This window comes from Neophocaena asiaeorientalis, unplaced genomic scaffold, assembly GCF_003031525.2.
Source record: "Neophocaena asiaeorientalis asiaeorientalis breed wild unplaced genomic scaffold, Neophocaena_asiaeorientalis_V1.1 scaffold91, whole genome shotgun sequence".
Lineage (NCBI taxonomy): Eukaryota > Metazoa > Chordata > Mammalia > Artiodactyla > Phocoenidae > Neophocaena > Neophocaena asiaeorientalis.
This window is the reverse complement of record NW_020173198.1, coordinates 586,728-605,702: the sequence shown is the minus strand read 5'-3', so window position 1 is coordinate 605,702 and position 18,975 is coordinate 586,728. Positions and strand designations below refer to the sequence as shown.

At 42.9% G+C, this 18,975-nt stretch overlaps 1 protein-coding gene across 3 annotated transcripts in view; it reads right to left on the bottom strand.

The window, feature by feature from the left end:
- Positions 1 to 6,037: 6,037 nt before the first annotated feature.
- PSPH (phosphoserine phosphatase) overlaps positions 6,038 to 18,975 on the bottom strand; it is a 41,918-nt gene continuing 28,980 nt past the window's right edge. For 2 of the 3 annotated variants that reach the window (XR_003003220.1, XR_003003221.1), the window contains exons 5-8: positions 11,569 to 11,604; positions 10,432 to 10,566; positions 9,825 to 9,970; positions 8,684 to 8,815 (exon numbers count right to left, since the gene is read on the bottom strand). Coding sequence is in view for 1 of the 3 variants with exons in the window: in XM_024744653.1 (XP_024600421.1) it covers positions 6,433 to 6,540; positions 8,667 to 8,815; positions 9,825 to 9,970; positions 10,432 to 10,566; positions 11,446 to 11,585 (678 nt within the window). In the remaining 2 variants the exon portion in view is untranslated. Of the gene's footprint in view, positions 6,541 to 8,666; positions 8,816 to 9,824; positions 9,971 to 10,431; positions 10,567 to 11,445; positions 11,605 to 18,975 lie in introns of those variants that run through there. The other variant, XM_024744653.1, reaches the window with a different exon arrangement.

Here is an 18,975-nt window from a genome sequence, read left to right as displayed (position 1 = left end):
CTTTTTGTTCCATTCATGTCCCTGACAGATGGGGTGATGTCCACCCACATTGGGGAGGGTAATGCACTTTACCCAGTCTATTGAATCACATGCTAATCTCTTCCAGGAAAACCCTCACAGACACACCCAGAAATAAGGTTTTACCATCTGAGCATCCCTTAGGCCAGTCAAGTTGACACATAAAATTAACCATCACACTGGGCTCAAGAGCTTCCCCAAACTGCCTCATCCACCTGACTCCCTGTCCATGGGCCATTCAATATCTGGTGAGGACCAGAGTGTCCAGGTGCCAAACAGAATATGAAATGATGATATTTTCTTATAGAAATAGTTCATTCCTCTCTTTCTGGCTTGCTTTCTGTTCAGAAAAGCATAGAGGGGACTTCCCTGGTGGTCCAGTGGTAGAGAATCCACCTTCCGATGCAGGGGACAGGGGTTCGATCCCTGGTCAGGGAACTAAGATCCCACATGCTGCAGGGCAACTAAGGTCACGTGCCTCAACTAGAGAGCCCGCGTGCCACAACTAAGACCCGACGCAGCCAAAAATAATAAAAATAAATAAATTAAATATTTTTTTAAAAAAAGAAAAGCGTAGAGCAATAAACCAACTCTAAAACGGAGTTCGGGACTTCCCTGGTGGTGCAGCGGGTGAGAATCTGCCTGGCAGTGAGGGGGACACGGGTTCGATCCCTGGTCTGGGAGGATCCCACATGCCTCGGAGCAGCTAAGTCTGTGCGCCACAACTACTGAGGCTGCGCTCTAGAGTCCGCTTACCACAACTATTGAGCCCACTGCGCCACAACTACTGAAGCCCGCGTGCCTAGAGCCTGTGCTCTGCAACAGAAGCCATCGGGATAAGAAGCCCGTGCACTGCAATGAAGAGTAGCCCTCACTCGCCACAACTAGAGAAAGCCTGCACGCAGCAACAAAGACCCAATGCAGCCAAAAATAAATACATAAAATAAATAAATTTTAAAAAATAAAATATAAAATCAGCTCATATAGTGAAAAAATAAAATAGTTCTTTCAAAATACACCCTCCTCTAGAGTCCTGAGGAATTTCTGTCCTAATTAAGTCATTGGGTTTCACAAGGCAGCAAAAAAGCCCCACACTGGGCTTTAGTCTTCATTCAACTCAACAAACGTTGAGCTTCTGTTATGTGCCAAGCACCAGGCACTTGGAATAATATGAACAAAACATGACCCCTACCCTTGAGAAGCTTACAGTCCAGTGAGAGGAGACTGGCAATTAAAATAAAAAACCCTGTAAGTTACATGGTATGGTAGAAGTTGATAAATGCTGTAGTGGAAGAAGGTAGAATGGGTAATGGAGATCAGGAATCTGAGGCGGGGGTTGGGAGGGGCAGTATGTAATATTATATACATTTGATTAGAGTTGGCCTTGCTGAAAAGCTGAGATTTAAAATTGAAGGAGCTGGGCCTCCCTAGTGGCACAGTGGTTGGGAGTCCACCTGCCAATGCAGGAGACACAGGTTCATGCTCTGGTCCGGGAGGATCCCACATGCCGCGCAGCAACTAAGCCCGTGTGCCACAACTACTGAACCTGCGCTCTGGAGCCTGCGAGCCACAACCACTGAAGCCCACACGCCTAGAGCCTGTGCTCTGCAACAAGAGAAGCCACTGCAATGGGAAGCCCGCGCACCGCAACGAAGAGTAGCCCCCGCTCGCTGCAACTAGAGAAAAGCCCGCGTGCAGCAACAAAGACCCAAAGCAGCCAAAAATAAAAACAAACAAATTTTTAAAAAATAAAAATAAAGTCAGTGGGAAGTGAATGTAGACAGAGAAGAGGACCAAGGTGAGGATGAACCAGGAAGGGAGAGTGAGACACCACCAGGGAAACAGGAAGAAACTCAAGGAAGTGGGATATCATGAAAGCCAAGTGAAGAAAGTCCATCAAGGATGAGATCACTTGCGTCAAATGCTACTGCGAGGCTGGGTTGGATGAAGGCTGACAACGGATCATTAATTTAGCAACACAGTGGTCACTTGGTGACTTTTGACAGGAACATTCTATTAATAAGCTAACTTATCAAATTAACACTTTATTTTAGCAATTCCTGCCCAATTTGTCAAATTCTTTTATTAAACCCCCAGAATAGAACAAATTATATTAATTTGTCCAACTATTAATTTTCCCTGGCAATATTCAAAACTTCCAAACTCAACTTTCCATTCATTGGGTATAAGTCTGGTGATTATTACTTATATAAGCCAACTAATTTTTAATTATAGTTCATGTGATATCATCCCTACTACTTTTTAAAAAAATTTATTTACTTTATATTTGGCTGTGTTGGGTCTTTGTTGCTGTGCACGGGCTTTCTCTAGTTGTGGTAAGCGGGCTTCTCATTGCGGTGGCTTCTCTTGTTGTGGAGCACAGGCTCTAGGTGCACAGGCTTCAGTAGTTGTGGCTCGCAGGTTCTAGAGCGCAGGCTCACTAGTTGTGGCGCACGGACTTAGATGCTCCACGGCATGTGGGATCTTCCCGGACCAGGGCTGGAACCTGTGTCCCCTGCATTGGCAGGCTGATTCTCAACCACTGCGCCACCAGGGAAACCGATCCCTACTACTTTTTAAAAGCCCTCTTGGAACCACGGTTTGCTCTCCTCCCAACTAGCACTTGACAGAATCTGCTTCTTTTCCCTTATTCTCACAGCTGCCTGTGAAATATCCTTTTCTTCAGTTCTACATTAAACTTTTAAATTTCTTACTAAATTTATACTCTCAGTTTCTGGCTGAGACATAGTAGATGTTCAGTAATATGCTTGATGAGTCGACAGAAGGAAGAGAGGGAGAAAGGGAAGGAAGGGAAAAGGAAAGTACAGAGACTGTCAGTTCTGGGAATTCCCTGGTGGTCCAGTGGTTAAGACTCCAAGCTTCCACTGCAGGGGGCGTGGGTTCGATACCTGGTCGGGGAAACTAAGATCCCAGATGCTGTTTGGCAAAAAAGAAAAAAAAAAAAATATTTATAGAGACTGTCAGTTCTAATTGGAAGATACATGGGACTCTCAGATACTGCCGTGCCTTTATTCCTACTATTTTCATATTCTAGAAATTCTTAGAAATACATTCTGCCTAGATAAGCTCCATAAAAACAATTTAAAAGGAAGATAATAAACATATACAGAAATATGCTCAGAGTTGGAAACTGTGATAAGCAAAGTACTGAAGAGTCCTCTGTTAACTAGTACTAAAACTAGTACTTTTTCCAGAGTTCAGTTAACCGTTAAAAATGAGACCACTGGGGCTTCCCTGGTGGTGCAGTGGTTGAGAATCTGCCTGCCAGTGCAGAGAACACAGGTTCGAGCCTTCGTCAGGGAAGATCCCACGTGCCATGGAGCAACTAAGCCCGTGCGCCACAACTACTGAGCCTGTGCTCTAGAGACCGCGAGCCACAACTACTGAGCCCACGTGCCACAACTACTGAAGCCTGCATGCCTAGAGCCTGTGCTCCGCAACAAGAGAAGCCACCACAATGAGAAGCCCATGCACCGCAACAAAGAGTAGCCCCCGCTCACCGCAACTAGAGAAAGCCCATGCACAGCAACCAAGACCCAATGCAGCCGAAAATAAATAGATAAATAAATTTTAAAAAAAATGAAACCACTTGTATTTTTTGCAAAACAGGTCTTCCATCGTAGGAAGTAAAATTTTATCTACTGTATTAATATATGTTAACACTTGTGATCACAGTTCAGGGTGGATTCTCTCAGCCCCAGTAAATTGTTAACACTCTAGTAATGCATAAGATCAGGAATGCTGTGGAAATCACTGGCCTGGGTTCCAGCTCTGAATGTGACCTTGTAGCAGTCATTAACTTCTCTGAGCTTGCTTCCTGTCTGTTAAAAATACGGCAGTGATATCTGACCTCAGGGCTATGAGAATCACATGAGGACCATGTGAAAACACCTTGGAAAATGTGAAAATAAGCAGTGTGACTTATGGTCAGATCACTCCCCAAGTTTTCTGAACCTGATCATAAAGATTCTGAGGGTTGTAGAGGCAAAAGCCACCATGCCGTGCCATCACTTACTGAGGCCGACTACTTCAATCTCTGGAATCTCTTGCTACACTCCTGCCCCAGGTCTAGAATGCTGTCCCCTGCTCTTGGGAATGGCAGCCAGGTGGGCCTCCCTAGATGTCATGGAGAAACACTTGTCTCCACTGGAAGAGAGAGCGAGAACCCAATTCTCAATTTTTTTCTTTTTACATAACCCAATGCTCATAATCAGAATGAAAAATGGTGGGTGTCACAAGGATAGGAAGCCACATAACACTGCCACTGGTTTCTGAATCCTGTCCTGGTGTCACCATATACATAACTCCTGGGAGAGCCTTTCGGTCGCTGTTTCCAGTGAGCCCAGAATTAGAAAAGCATGCAAGAGGTTAGCACAGTTCTTGGGACATTTCAAGCTCGCCCCGCTGCCACAACAAAGAAGAGACTGTGCCTGCTGCTTCTGTGCAGCTTGTGAAGCTGGGCAGCCTGGGGGCCAGAGGAGGGGCTGTATAATCGGTATAAAAGGTTCTCTGTGGGTATCATGATTCCTCAGCAGATCAGACTCCTCTGAGCCAAATTCAGCACGCACCCGCCCTGTTCAGGCTGCTGCCCAGTGGAGGGCAGGCTCTGAAGGCCCGGCAGTTAGAACGGACGGCATAGCATGGTGGCTTTTGCCTCTACGACCCTCAGAATCTTTATGATCAGGTTCAGAAAACTTGGGGAGTGATCTGACCACAAGTCACACTGCCTATTTTCACATTTTCCAAGGTGTTTTCACATGTTCCTCATGTGATTCTCATAGCCCTGAGGTCAGATATCACTGCCCTATTTTTAACAGACAGGAGACAAGCTCATAGAAGTTAACCTGCCCACCCGGCTTGCTCCAGCTTATGCACACAGGGTGGTAGCAGAGGCTGAAACAGTCTGAAGCACCCTTCACAGGCCTGGCATGCCTGGCCCTGCCCCCTTGCACCTCTGAGAGTGCCAACACCGCAAAACAGCTTCCAAGAGAGCTGCCAGCGAGCACTCACAGTTATGAAACAACTGCCTTGCTGTCTGGGGCCTCGGTTAAAGGTTGCCAAACTCATTTCACGGCTCTCCTACAGAAACTTTGATCTGGAAGGAAGCTTGATTCATCTGATTTGATTATTTGGCTAAATAATTATCTGACAATTTGGCCAAATTTGATTATTTGGTTAAATTATAAATTTTTCAAATAACTCCCAATGTTAAACCCTTCCGGCCTTTTCTACTTAATTATCCAATAGTATCCACTCATGGCCTGCCTCTCCCTAAACCTGTGTCTCTGTCTTCCCCCCGGCTTCCCACCAGGGAGAGGATATAGTCTCCTACTTTCAAAGCATGTTCTGAAATGTCCCTTTCAAGGCGCTACTCAGAATAAACATGAACCTGGGCTTTCAGGTCCTCCCAAGCCCTCTGTAAGAAAGAAACTGTTCATATATGTTCTGAGGAGTTATTTTTAATCCATTTAAGGGCAAACACTGATCTTCATTTGGGATGAGTAAAACTTGTTTTCAGTTCTCCTAGTTCATGTGATTATCAAATATCCATTTTTTAAGGTCCGTACTTTTGTTTCAGGCGCCATGGTTATCTTTCTAAAAAAATCTCTGCAACGTTCCCTATATGACAAATACCAAGAGGTAGTAAAAGCACTTCCATCCCTCTGGCCCAGCGTTTCCCTCAGTGGCGGGGGCTGAGTGGTGGATTCACTGTGACAAGCGCTCTGCCCTGTGCTCAGGAGGGTCTCGACTCCTTGGTTCCTTGCCCGGAGGTCGTTTCTACTCAAACACTTAAATACTTGAATTACTGGATACTGAAATACATGATAGGCAGAATTTAAAATTCTACAAATCGGGAATTTTCTGGCGGTCCAGTGGGTTAGAACTCAGTGCTTTCACTGCTGAGTACCTGAGTTCAATCCCTGGTCGGGGAACTAAGATCCCACAAGCTGCGTGGTGTGGCTCCAAAGGAAAAAAAAAAAAAAATTCTACAAATCTGTTCTGATACGTGGATAAACTTTTATTTATATATAAAGGGAAAACCAATTTCACTTAAAGCTGCCTAATCCATATTTCCAATAATGAAGGTGTTTAATTTACTATCCACCTTCAAAAGCCTTCAAATAAAATATAGCTAGGAAAATACATAAAGAATTCAAATTATAAAACTCTCCAGGTAATTAAATGGTCATAATAATACCGGAGCTACAGTTAAAAAAAAAAAAAAGAACCACAATGTTCTACGAGCCCTAACTATAGTTTACTTGGAAGTACAGATAATCAGTACTAAATTTATATATTAAGTCCTAATATGCAATTGGAAGCAAACAGTATCAAACTGTATAACTTTTAAAAATTAACCTGAAGTTGTTATGAACTGTATAAAAACTGATCTTATTCTTCCAGTTCTCCCAAAAGCTCTACAAAATCAGTGATGTACCATTCCGAGTTGTCCTTTACTTGTTGCCTGATCACATTTCCTCCAAATCCAATGAAAACATCCTAAGAAGAGAACAAAAGGGAAATAGTTTAAAAGAGAGAGACAAAGATACAGCAGCAGCCTAGGGCAGTAAGTGTTGTTTAAAAGAATAAACTCTGTGCAAAGAGGTGAGCCCAGCCTCACCTGGGGCACCTCCCTCCCCAGCTCCCCGGGAGCCTCCCCTCACCCTGCCCTGAGAATGAATGAGTTTGACCACCACTGCTGCAGATGCATTCAGCTGGACATTGTGGGCTTCAGGAGAACTGAAGCCCTCTTAAAACCAAGACAATTGCTTACAAAACTAAAACCACACCAGGTGGTAAACATCTGAGTTCTAAACTAGGTGGCAATCACCTCCAGGCCAGACAATTTCAGAGAAAGAAGATCAAAGAGAAGCCTGTGGTGCCGTGGAAATGCCCGAGGCCTGGAATCAGGACCAGAGCAGGTATTTCCCGGCTGGCATCGTGGGTGAAACTGAGGGACCTCCCTCCCAGGAGGGCATGTTATTCTGGGCTGAAGGAGATGACAACCCCAGAGTGTGTTAGCAGCACTCTACTTTTCACTGGTAGAATTATTTAAAGTTACATTGTTTCATTAATTTCTGCTCAGTGATACCTTCTTTTAGTCAATGATCTTTTTAAATGGTATTTTGTCTTTTTCTGCCAGGCTACAGACACAATATACACTAATTTAGAAGTATAAAATTCTCTTACTTGACCTTTGTCTTCATTTTTATTTTCATACCATACAAGGGTGGGCGGCGGTGGGGGGGGGGCAGGGAATAACTAGATGCTTCCCTTCTAGTTAAATTTAGCCTCCTCCTAACTGAGCTCCCTGCCTCTGCTGCAGCCCTTTCTGCATGCCAGCACCAGCTCAGCTGTCCTAACACACTGACTTGTTCCTTCTTGGTTCAGAAGCCTTCCAGGGCTTCCCAGGACCCAAAGGTAACACCAGAGTGCCTGGTATGTGGGGTCTTCTTCTCTTGCTGAAGAGAAAGCTCACTCGTGCCTAGGACCATGCTAGTACATCCTTACTGTGCTCTGCTGCTTCCCCTCCCTCTAGAAATTCCACACACACCCCACCAAGTCCTGCCAGGCCTCCACATGGAGGCTGCTAACCGTCCTTTAGGGCACAGATTCCTCTGACCACCTTCCAGGGCTACACACCTGCATGCACACCACTTTCTCTTGGTTCAGTCAGGCTGTATCATTTTCTGACTGGTAGGGTCATCTGGAATTTGTAATTTTGCTCTTTCTGGACACCGGGATCGGGGGCCCCCTGAGGGAACCCTGCATTTTATGCCTTGCTATTCAACTAGCCCAGCGTTCACTACTTAGTCGACCCCAACATCGGCTATAAATCATCTAAGAATGTGTTATCTTGAACTGACTCAAGTAGTGTTAGAAGGATCCCAAAAGATTCTTTAACCATGAATGCTTAATCATTGACAGAGAAAGATGCTATTTTTAGAGCTCAGGAAACTAGGTAGTAAAACGTTCACCACTATATTTTTGGTTCAGTTTTTCTTAAGTTAGAACAAGACAATATAGTCAAAGTCCTACGTGAAAGGGACATGTGATAAGTTAAGATATTGGCTTAACTTAAGATATTGGCTATATAGCACTTGTTTCCTGCTAGTCTCAGAAAACAATGTTAATTCAGAGGAATAAAATGCCTTAATATGGGCGTGGTATCAAACCTCCCTGAGCCTCAGTTCCCTGATCAGTAAAAAGGAGAAGATAATGCTTTTACCTCACAGGGCTGTTACAAGGATTAAATGAGATAACGTATGAGGAAATAGTTTATCAAATATAAAACATTACAATTTCGGTTATAGTAATAAGAGCTGCATTATTTGTGGAAATGAAGCCAAACCTTGTTGAGCACATACTCGGGCTAAGAGGTGGCAGCCATCCTGCAGGGACAGGGGTCTTTGAAAGTTTTAAAAGGTTTTTAAGTTCCTTATTTGCAACCCTCCTTGGGTTTGCAAAAAGTCAATTAATATATTGAGATTGAATTTGTTTTATTTGTTTTTTTATTTTAGGCTGATACAGGTTTTTGTTTAACTCTCACAGATTGTACTGAGTTCTAAGTCAGCTGTCAATAGTAAAAGTACAAACGCAAAAAAATTAGCACACTTAATACATACAGCAGGAGGACAGGCTTCCATGTCTGTGGCTCCATCTCCAATCATGACTACTTTCTTAAAATGAAATTTTTCCTTTAAAAGTTTAATAACTTTTCCTTTCCCACCAGATTCGGCTGTTGGCTGCATCTCATCAAAACCTGCATATTCACCTTAAAAGAGCCATTAAAACAGTGTTAAAGATCCACAGGATTGTATCAGTAGGGCCAGCCTTTTGCATAGATGATAGCCTCACCTTCATGTCGCTCACAAAGCTAAAAACAGCCTTTAGTAAAGTGACACAGGCTGGACTTTCACACTTATTCCTCAGCATGAACAAGCTTTGCTTTTAAATTACAAACACCTCTTGTCAAGGTTACTCCTTTAGATGATAAACATCTTGGGGTAAATTAATTTTATCCTCTAAGCTTCCAGTGTCATAATTCTCAAAACTTGTTGAGGTGGCAGAACACCATGAAATAGTAATATATTAATTTAAAACATGTTGATATACAATTTCATCTAAGAGGAGATTCCAATTTATATTTGATGGATTATTTCCATTCTTACAGTAATTACCACACTTATTCTCTACTTCTTTTTTTTAATGATTTCTATCTACAGACCCTTAAAAAGTGTTCTATTAACACGTTTAATTTATTTTTAATTAATATTATTTGGTGTTAAGAATGTCAGCCACCCCTTGACATAACTGGAGACATCTTGAGATGACAGAAAACTACAACTGTGGCTCTGTGATGGTCCAGAGAGGGGCCAGGAGGTGCCTCCAAAGGCAGCTAAAGTGCAGCGACTTGCTCACAAATTAACTCTCCTTCCTGAGTCTAAACTGATTCAGATACATGAGAGCTTTCATAGAACTGAAATATGATGCATAACAAAATAAGTCACGAGGGTTACATAAGAACTAACATTTTACTCAGTACAGACATTTATATACAGATAGATGATTATATCGATACTGAAGGTAGGAGAGATGATGACCTAAGTCTATTTTGCAGGGCAAATGATACCAAGGTGCAAAAGACATCAGTAAAGAGAATCCTTTACCTCAACATTTAACTCTGATGCCACCTTGCTTGAGTTGCATTCCAACAGACATTACCTAGGATGTTGAATACTAAAACTGAGAAGAAGGAGAAAATGTTACTATTAAAGACTTACCATTAAAGTAGAATTTCAGCCTGTTGGCAAATACGTTGGTTGATGGGATGTTGAGCTTTGAAGCAACATGCTCCACAATGCTCCTAAAGCCTCCAGATATTAGAAAAACCTGAACATTTCGCTCTTGTAGGCGACTTACTAGCTCCCTGAAAAAATAAAAACAAAAAACATATAAAATACCAAATGCTGATTAATATAAAAGAGAAAACATGAAAAGGAAACTCAAATATATTTTTTCTCCAAATGCATTTGCCCAAGGTACATCAGACAAGGTATACCACCTAATGAATTAATGTTTTATATATGTTTTTCTAAAAGCACTTAGAAATTAGTGGGTGGGGATTAACTGCTTTAGGAAACCATTCCACAACTCTATTCTGCCCATGGACCCAGAAACACAAGAAGAAGAGGAGGCTTAGGCTCTCCGTGGGGAGAGAGGGAGGGCAGACGTGGGCAAGACCAACTAGAAGACAAGACCATATACAAGTACCGAAGGAACCACAAAGAAGGGAGCTCTAAAGTAATGGTGAGATACCCTCAGGAGGACATGCCCCCAAATGCAGGTGCTGATAGGGAGACAGTGTACCCAGACCAGGGAGCCCCTTACCTTATGCCGGGGGTCAGGTGAGGTGGGTGCTCTGCTATAAGCCTTTGCACCTGTTCCCTGGAGGGCTGGATCAGAGCTAAGCGCTCTGTGAGGGCAGCCTTGAAAGGCATTGCCCCGCCCATGGCTCGCCGTGTCCTAGGAGGAAGACCCAAAAATCAGGCCAGCTAAGTGCTGTCTTCGAAGTTTACACACCTACCCTCCCCCGCTCCTCACAAGGTCCACGCACGAGGAAGGTGCCCCACCATACAACAGACGTGGTGCATGGCCATGGGAGTGAGTGAGGCCTGGGATAAACCACTGAAGGTTTGCTTGAGAATCGCATTAATATTTTGAAGCCAAAATAGCCTAAGTCTATTTTGCAGAGCAAATGAGACCAAGGCACAAAAGACATCAGTAAAGAGAATCCTTTATCCTTTGCATCCACAAATACACCACCCAGTGAGCTAAGAAAACCACATATACTATCCACAGGTACCTGCCTTGGAAGCTGTCAGTGTTTGTAAACCAAGAAAGAAACCAAAGGCCCCGTACTCTTGTATCAAAGGAAGCTGAACATGAAATGGTCCATGACCTAGTGACTGCAGGTGACACAGGGAGGGCAGGAGGGAGGGAGGGACTCTCACCCAGGCATCCATGGAGAGACTCTGAACTATAACTAGCTTTCTAACAAACCACTAAGGCCACACAGCACTGGACCCCTGGAGACCCCCCAGGTCATCTTCTTTGGTTACTTATCGTCATCATTCCCCTGACCAAGCTAAGAGTATGTCATCCATACTTGTTTGTCAGAGGCAACCATATATTTTTTTGCCATAAATATTTGTATAAAGGGATGGTTGGATGATGTACACTACCAAATTCAGCTCTCAGTGATGGAAGAAAAAGCCTAGTGCCCATGTTTCATAGGCAGGGACTAAGATCAGGCTCTGGGCTCTGGTCCTGCATGTCATCCAAAAGTCACTCTTCCTTTGCAATTCTTTATCATTTCATAAGGTGAGTAAATACTGTTCCTACATTTCTGACACAGCATCCTCAACTCCACAGAATTTGGCCAGCTCATCAATTCCTTCTTCTCTGATGACTGTGCTGTCAACATCAAAGCACACTGCATCAGCTGAACAGAAAAGTTTCCTCAACTCTGAATGGGAGACCATCCTGGGAAGAATTTTCCTCCTACAACAGAAAAAGATAAATGTAGTTAAAGACATAAAATATAGTCATAAAAAGGTCTAATTTTGCCTACGACTGTCAATATATTTTAATTTGTATCAAAGTCAGTGTAGCCCATATAAGCATGTCCTCATGGAATCATTCTTTTTTTTTTTTTAACACAAATTAAGTATCTTCTAAATGTCAGGATCTGGGGTTACAAAGATTAGCGGGACCCAAACTCTGCTCCCAAGCATTGTCTAGTGAAGGTACCAACTTATAAATATATTTGATGTTCAACCAATATTCAAGGACTTTTGACCTAACAGAGCAATAAAGGCAAGGGCTACAATGGAAATGTGCGTAAGATACCGTGAGCACACAGAGGAAACATTGAACCTTGTCTATGAAACAGGGCTTCCAAGAAGTACAGGCATTAAGCTGAATCTTGCAGAGTAAGTGGCCCTCTGAGTGGGTTCTCAAAGGGCAGGGTATCAATTTGGGGTGTGCTGGGAATTAGCAGGGAGGGAGACGGCAGCAAGGAGAGAGGGTAATGTTGGCTGAGGGAAGAGCAAGGGCAAAGGCGATGCATTAGAAGGATGGATGACGTGCTGGAAGCTGCCCAACAGCCCAGTCCAGTTGCCAGGCAGTGCACGGAGAGTTAGTGTGGGCTGGGCTCAGGAGTTTGGATTTTAACTTCTAGCTAATGGGAAACCTTGCTTTCCACCTCAGAAGAGAAGTCAGAGCTACATACACACGTGTTAGTCTCTGGTGCAGAGGTGGTAACTGAAGTCACAGCGTGATGGAAGTCACCACGGAGAGTGGAAAAAGGGAGAAAGAAGAGGCCTGAGGACAGAGCGCAGGAACGGGACATTCAAGTCAGGAGCCTGAGAAGGAAAATGAGAGGGAAAGGTCACGGGAAGAAACTCTGGGAGACCACAGTGCTGCCGAAGCTATGGAGGAGAGTTTCAAAAGAATTTTGAGTATTTCTTTCTTTCTCTTTTTTTTTAAGAAAATCACTGGACTAGAATCATGGACGTGAACTAGATCCTAGAGGTCACCCAGACCACTCACCCATCAAAGAGACTAATATGTCACGTACAACGCCACACGGACAATGCAAATCAGCATAAACAGTGGCTGAAAACAGACTCAAAAGAGTCTGGCTAACCCACTTTGTAACTGATTTCAAACCAGTGCATTTGGGGCTTCCCTGGTGGCACAGTGGTTAAGAATCTGTCAATGCAAGGGACATGGGTTCGAGCCCTGGCCTGGGAAGATCCCACATGCCGCAAAGCAACTAAGCCCATGTGCCACAACTACTGAGCCTGAGCTCTAGAGCCCGCAAGCCACAACTACTGAGCCCACGTGCCACAACTACTGAAGCCCGCACTCCTAGAGCCCATGCTCTGCAACAAGAGAAGCCACGACAACAAGAAGCCCGCGCACTGCAACAAAGAGTAGCCCCTGCTCACCACAACTAGAGAAAGCCCACGCAAAGCAACGAAGACCCAACACAGCCACAAATAAATAAATTGGGGGAAAAAAAAAAAAAGAAAAAAAAAAAAAAAAAAAAAAAAAAAAAAGGAGAAAACAAAACCCCGCAAAAACACAAAAACCCCAAACAAACAAAAAAAAAAAAAAAAAAAAAAAAAAAAAAAAAAAAAAAACAATGCATTTGGCAGAATGATCTGGTTCAAAGTGGACCTGGAAAAAAAAAATCTTTTAAGCCTGAGGTCAGCAAACTACAGCCAGTAGGCCAAATCCAGCCTGCCACTTATCTTTGTACAGCCTACAAAGAATGACTTTTTTACCTTTTAAGTAGTGGGAAAAAATAGAAGAATAATATTTTGTGAAACATGAAAATTACATAAAATTCAAAATTCAGTGTCCAAAATCAAGTGTTATTGGAACACAGCCATGTTCATCGTTTATGTGCCTGTAGCAGCTTCCCCACTACAACAGACAAGTTGAGTAGCTGCATCAGAGACTGTACAGCCTGCAAAGCCTGAGATATTTACTATCTGGCCCTTTACCAAAAAAAATTGTTGATCCTTGTTTGACCCCTTACAAGAGAGTACTCCAAACAGGAAATGTGAGTTTCATTAGAGACCCAATAAAAATAGGCAAGGGAGGGTAAATTAATGAATCCAGTTAGATAATGGAATCTTAAACTCTGCACTAACATTATCAACCTAAATGTGAATAAGCCTCCATTCAACAGAAAACTATTCTTAAAAAATATGAATACTAAACACATGTGCTCCTGGTTATCAACAATCTGCTTTTTCCCCCAGCATCACACTCTTGTTCAAGCTCATCCCTCAACTTAGAGGACTGACTTCCCAGGTTCACAGATCATCGGCTCTTTGAGGCTAAAAGCTCCTTTGCTGGTTGGTTCTCTTCCGTTCTCTTAATGTTGAAATGGCCCATGGTCCGTCCCTGGTCTTCTCTACCTATACTCACTCCCTAGATGAATTAATTCATCCAGGCTCATGGCTTTAAATGCTGTCTCTATGACAGTAACTCCCAAATGTACACCTGCAGCTCAGTTTTCTCTCCCAAACTCTAAACTCCAACTACCTACCTGACTTCCACTCAGATGTTTGGTAAACATCCCAAACTTAACATGTCCAAAACTGAACTGCCGCTCTTCCCTCCCCCCAGAAAACTGTCATTCTTGCAGCTTCCTTCTCTCCCTTGAGGGCAATTCCATTCTTTAGTCACCCTTGACATTTCTCTTTCTCTCAAATCCCACATCCAATCTTTCAGGAAATGATGTTGGCTCTGCCTTTAAGCTCTAACTAAACTATGACCACTTCTCACCACATCCACTGCTATCATTCTAGCTTGAGTCACCAATGTTTCTTGGCAAGATTATACCAAAAGCCTCCTAAAAGGTCCCCACCCCAGTATTTGCTCTCGACATAACAGTCAGGGAATCACTGTAAGCTATAAGCAAATCATGCTACACTTCTGGCTCAAAATCCTTCACTGGCTCCTCATTTTACTAAAAGTAAAAACCAAAGTTCTTATGATTCCCTAGAAGGTCTGCCCCCCAACTCTGGCACCACCACCACCATGCCCTCCCCATTACTTCTCTGACCTCATTTTCAACTCCTCTCCCCCTCGTTCACTCTGCTCCAGCCTCGCTGGTCCTCTTGCTGCTCTGCAAATACACCAGGCAGACTCCCCACTTAGGGCCTTTGCTCCAGCTGTGCCCTCGGAGGGAAGGCTCTTCACGCGAATATCCACTTGGCCAATTCCCTTGGCAAGAGTTTGCCCAAATGTCAACCTGACCACCCTGTTTACCATTGTAACCCCCCCTCCCTAACCTTACCCCCAACATTACTAACCTCCCTCACGATGCCCTACTTCTTTTTTCTGTAACATCTCTCATCTTCTAACACACGATAAAACTTATGTTTGTTAGGTGTTGTCTATCTGTTCCCATTAGGATGTAAATTTCACAAGCGTAGGATCTTTATCAGCTTTGTTCACTGCTGGATCCTTAAGACTGAGAACAGTATTCGGCATACAGTAGGACTCAGTAATATCTGTTGAATTATGTGAATGAATAAAGCTCAAATGCCATCTTCACTATCAAGTCTTCCCTGATTCCCCTGAGCTGGAAAAAAATCTCTCCCCAGAACTTCCACAGTACTTCATGTAGATCTGTTTTTTTCAGATATGGAATTCATAATGTTCCAACTTATCTTAAATTGAGTTATGTGTTATGTGCATAGCACCTCTACTCTTGGATTGCAAGCTCTTTATACTAAGATCCAAAATTTTCCAAAACACCTATTGTTTTGAACCTCTTTTGAGTAGATGCTCAATTAATTCTGAAGGTTGAATGAATGAATAAATGATAACATTTTGAATTACATACCCATAACTAACCATTTTTTTAACTTTTTATTGTGGCAAATTTCAAATGCATACAAAAATAGAAAGTACAAATACATGAACTCCATGTATTTATCATCCTGCTTCAACAATCATAGCAAATCTTGCTTCATCCACCCCACTATAAAAGGTTCTGCACCCCAATTCCAACATTGGGGGGGTAGGGCTCCCACACTACCAAGCAATTCTCGGACACCAGCAGGGTATCCTACATTTCCACTCAATTCCGACACTATCTACCCATAGGAAAAGCATCAGATTCCACAGGTTAAGGGTTCAGTCCCACAAGACTGACCCCACTCCACCCCCAACACACATACACACACACGCACACACACACACGTGCACACACACACACACACACACACATTTCAGATGCCAGTCACAAGTCCACAAGTCCAGATTATCACCTGTGCTTCTGACTGACCGGCTATAGACTGGAGGTTCCAACAACCCCCTCCTTGGGTTTGATTAATTTGTTAGAGTGACTCACAGAACTTTACTAGATTTATTCTAAAAGGATATAACTCAGGAACAGCAGATGAAAGAAATGTACAGGGCAAGGTATGTGGAAAGGGGCATGGAGCTTCCATGCCCTCTCCAGGCATGCTGTTCTCCCCAAATTTCCATGTGTTCACCAACCTAGAAGTTCTTCGAACCCCGTCCTTTTCGGTTTTTATGGAGGACTCATTACAAGGGCATAATTGATTAAATCATTGGTCATTGGTGACTAAGCTCAGCCTCCAGCCTCTCTTCCCTCCCCAGAGGTCAGGGCAGTGGGACCAAAAGTTCCAACGCTCTAATCACATGGTTGGCTCTCATGGCAAACAGCCCCCATCCTTAGGTGGGTCCAAAAGTCACCTCATTAACATAAGACACATCTTTATCCCTCTCATCACAGGAAATTCCAAGGGTTTTAGGAGCTCTGTGCCAGAAATGGGACAGGACCAAATATATGTTTATTACAAATCGCAATCTCACACCCACACACTTCCACCTCTGAGATAAATCTGATTTATCTCAAAGCAAATCACATCATTTCATACAAAAATATTTCAGTATGTATTTTTAAAGGTAAAGGCTTCTTTTTTAACATAGTCATTTGCACTTAAATTTTAACTCTACTGCTATGCCTGCCTGTGTTCAGGTCTGGCTGCTGAGGACTGAAGAATCAAATCAGGTTAATCACATCAGACCTCCTGATGCCCTTGCTCATCCATTCCTCATCATTAGCATATAAATTAACAAAATGTCTCTGTTATTCATTTATGCCCTTCATGATTTGAATCCTATTTCACCAATCTATTCCCCATTGTTCTTCTCCCCCCACATACACTCACATACACACACCCACACCTTATGCTCAAGGAATACAGAGGACTTCTTGTTCCTTAAACATGTCATGATTTTTTAGTTCTCTGTACCTTTGCAGATGCTGTTCCCTCTGCCTGAAATCACCTAATTACTCATGTCTAATGGGAAAATCCCTATGTATTCTTTAAGGTTCAGATTAAATTATTTTCCCTGTACTAGTTCCTTCATAACCCCCTCAGAGAATTAATTAATCACTCCCATTCCCTTCCTAGAATGTGAGTTCCTTCAGGGTAGGGACCTTGACTGAATTATCTTTCTGTTTCCACCACAGTGGGTGCTAAAATTAAATGTTTCATGAACTAGAGTTGAATCTAAGCAGTTCCTGAGAACAGAGAATCGAGTAGATTACTATTCTCAATAAAACAATTCCAATTTAGTGTGCTATTACCCTAAAATTAAAATCCTTAACAAGCAATGATGACTATAACAGAGAAACAGAATCAATATCATATATTCTGAAGTTGGAAGGAAACTCAAAGCCATTATCTGGGGTTAGTCCCATGCCTTTCTGCAGGAACAATATTAATACATCCATTTCACAGATTAACTAATAGAGGTATAAGGAAGTTAAATGCTTTACCCAAGGTCATACGGTTCCTAAATGATGGCCAAAGAACTGAAACTTGGGTCTCAAATGCACAGAGACAATATAAAAGAGGTAGATAAATTAAGCAGAATTAAATAAGGTTAGACATTGTTAAGAATGTAACGTGGGGACTCCCCTGGTGGCACAGTGGTTAAGAATCTGGCTGCCAATGCAGGGGACACGGGTTTGACCCCCGGTTCGGGAAGATGCCACATGCCACAGAAGCAACTAAGCCTGTGTGCCACAACTACTGAGCCCACGTGCCTAGAACCCATGCTCCACAACAAGAGAAGCCCACACACTGCAATGATGCAACTAGAGAAACCCCGTGCACATCAATGAAAACCCAACACAGGGAAAGAAAGAAAGGGAGGGAGGGAAGGAGGGAGGGAGGGAGGGTGAGAGAAGGAAGGAAGGAAGGAAGGAAGGCAGGAAGGAAGGAAGGAAGGAAGGAAGGAAGGAACGTGGACCCAGGAAATGTCAAAGACTTTCAGCAAGAATTCAGACTGTCCCCCAAGAAGACATACATATGGCCAACAGGCACGTGAAAAGATTCTCAACATCACTAATTATTAGAGAAATAGTGAAAGAAGAAAGTCTGCCCATTCTTTGGGAGACCAGCAGATAGAAACAGGTTTCATAAATTGTCAAATTCCCACCAAGCCAGTGAACTCCAAGGAGCTCCACATCCCACTCTCTGTGCCTCAGAAACACCCATTTGGCTCTGGTCCAGAGGGAATTAACCTACTATTACATGGCTAAGCAGGCTCACTATAAAAGCCTAGAAGACAGAAGTCTATCAGCAGAGAAGCAGTGTTTAATGCAGTGCAATTCCACTGAGCATGGAAAATGAGCCATTTGTAAATGGAGAGAAAGCCAGCAACAGACAAACAAACGATGTTAGAGGACCTAAAATGAGACAAATGGAATAGGCTAAAGAACCTCATAAGCATGTACAGGAGGCGACATTCACAGATAGACAAGATGAAAAGGCAGAGGGCTATGTACCAGATGAAGGATGAAGATAAAACCCCAGAAAAACAACTAAATGAAGTGGAGATAGAAAACCTTCCAGAAAAAGAATTCAGAATAATGATAGTGAAGATGATCCAGGACCTTGGAAAAAGAATGGAGGCAAAGATCGAGAAGATGCAAGAAATGTTTAACAAAGACCTAGAAGAATTAAAGAACAGACAAACAGAGATGAACAATAAGTAAAATGAAAACTACACTAGAAGGTATGCAAGGATTCTTCAATATACGCAAATCAATCAATGTGATACACAATATTAACAAATTGAAGAATAAAAACCATACGATCAACTCAATAGATGCAGAAAAAACCTTTGACAAAATTCAAGATCCATTTATGATAAAAACTCTCCAGAAAGTGGGCACAGACGAAACCTACCTCAACATAATAAAGGTCATATACGACAAACCGACAGCAAACATCATTCTCAATGGTGAAAAACTGAAAGAATTTCCTCTAAGATCAGGAACAAGTCAAGGATGTCCACTCTCAC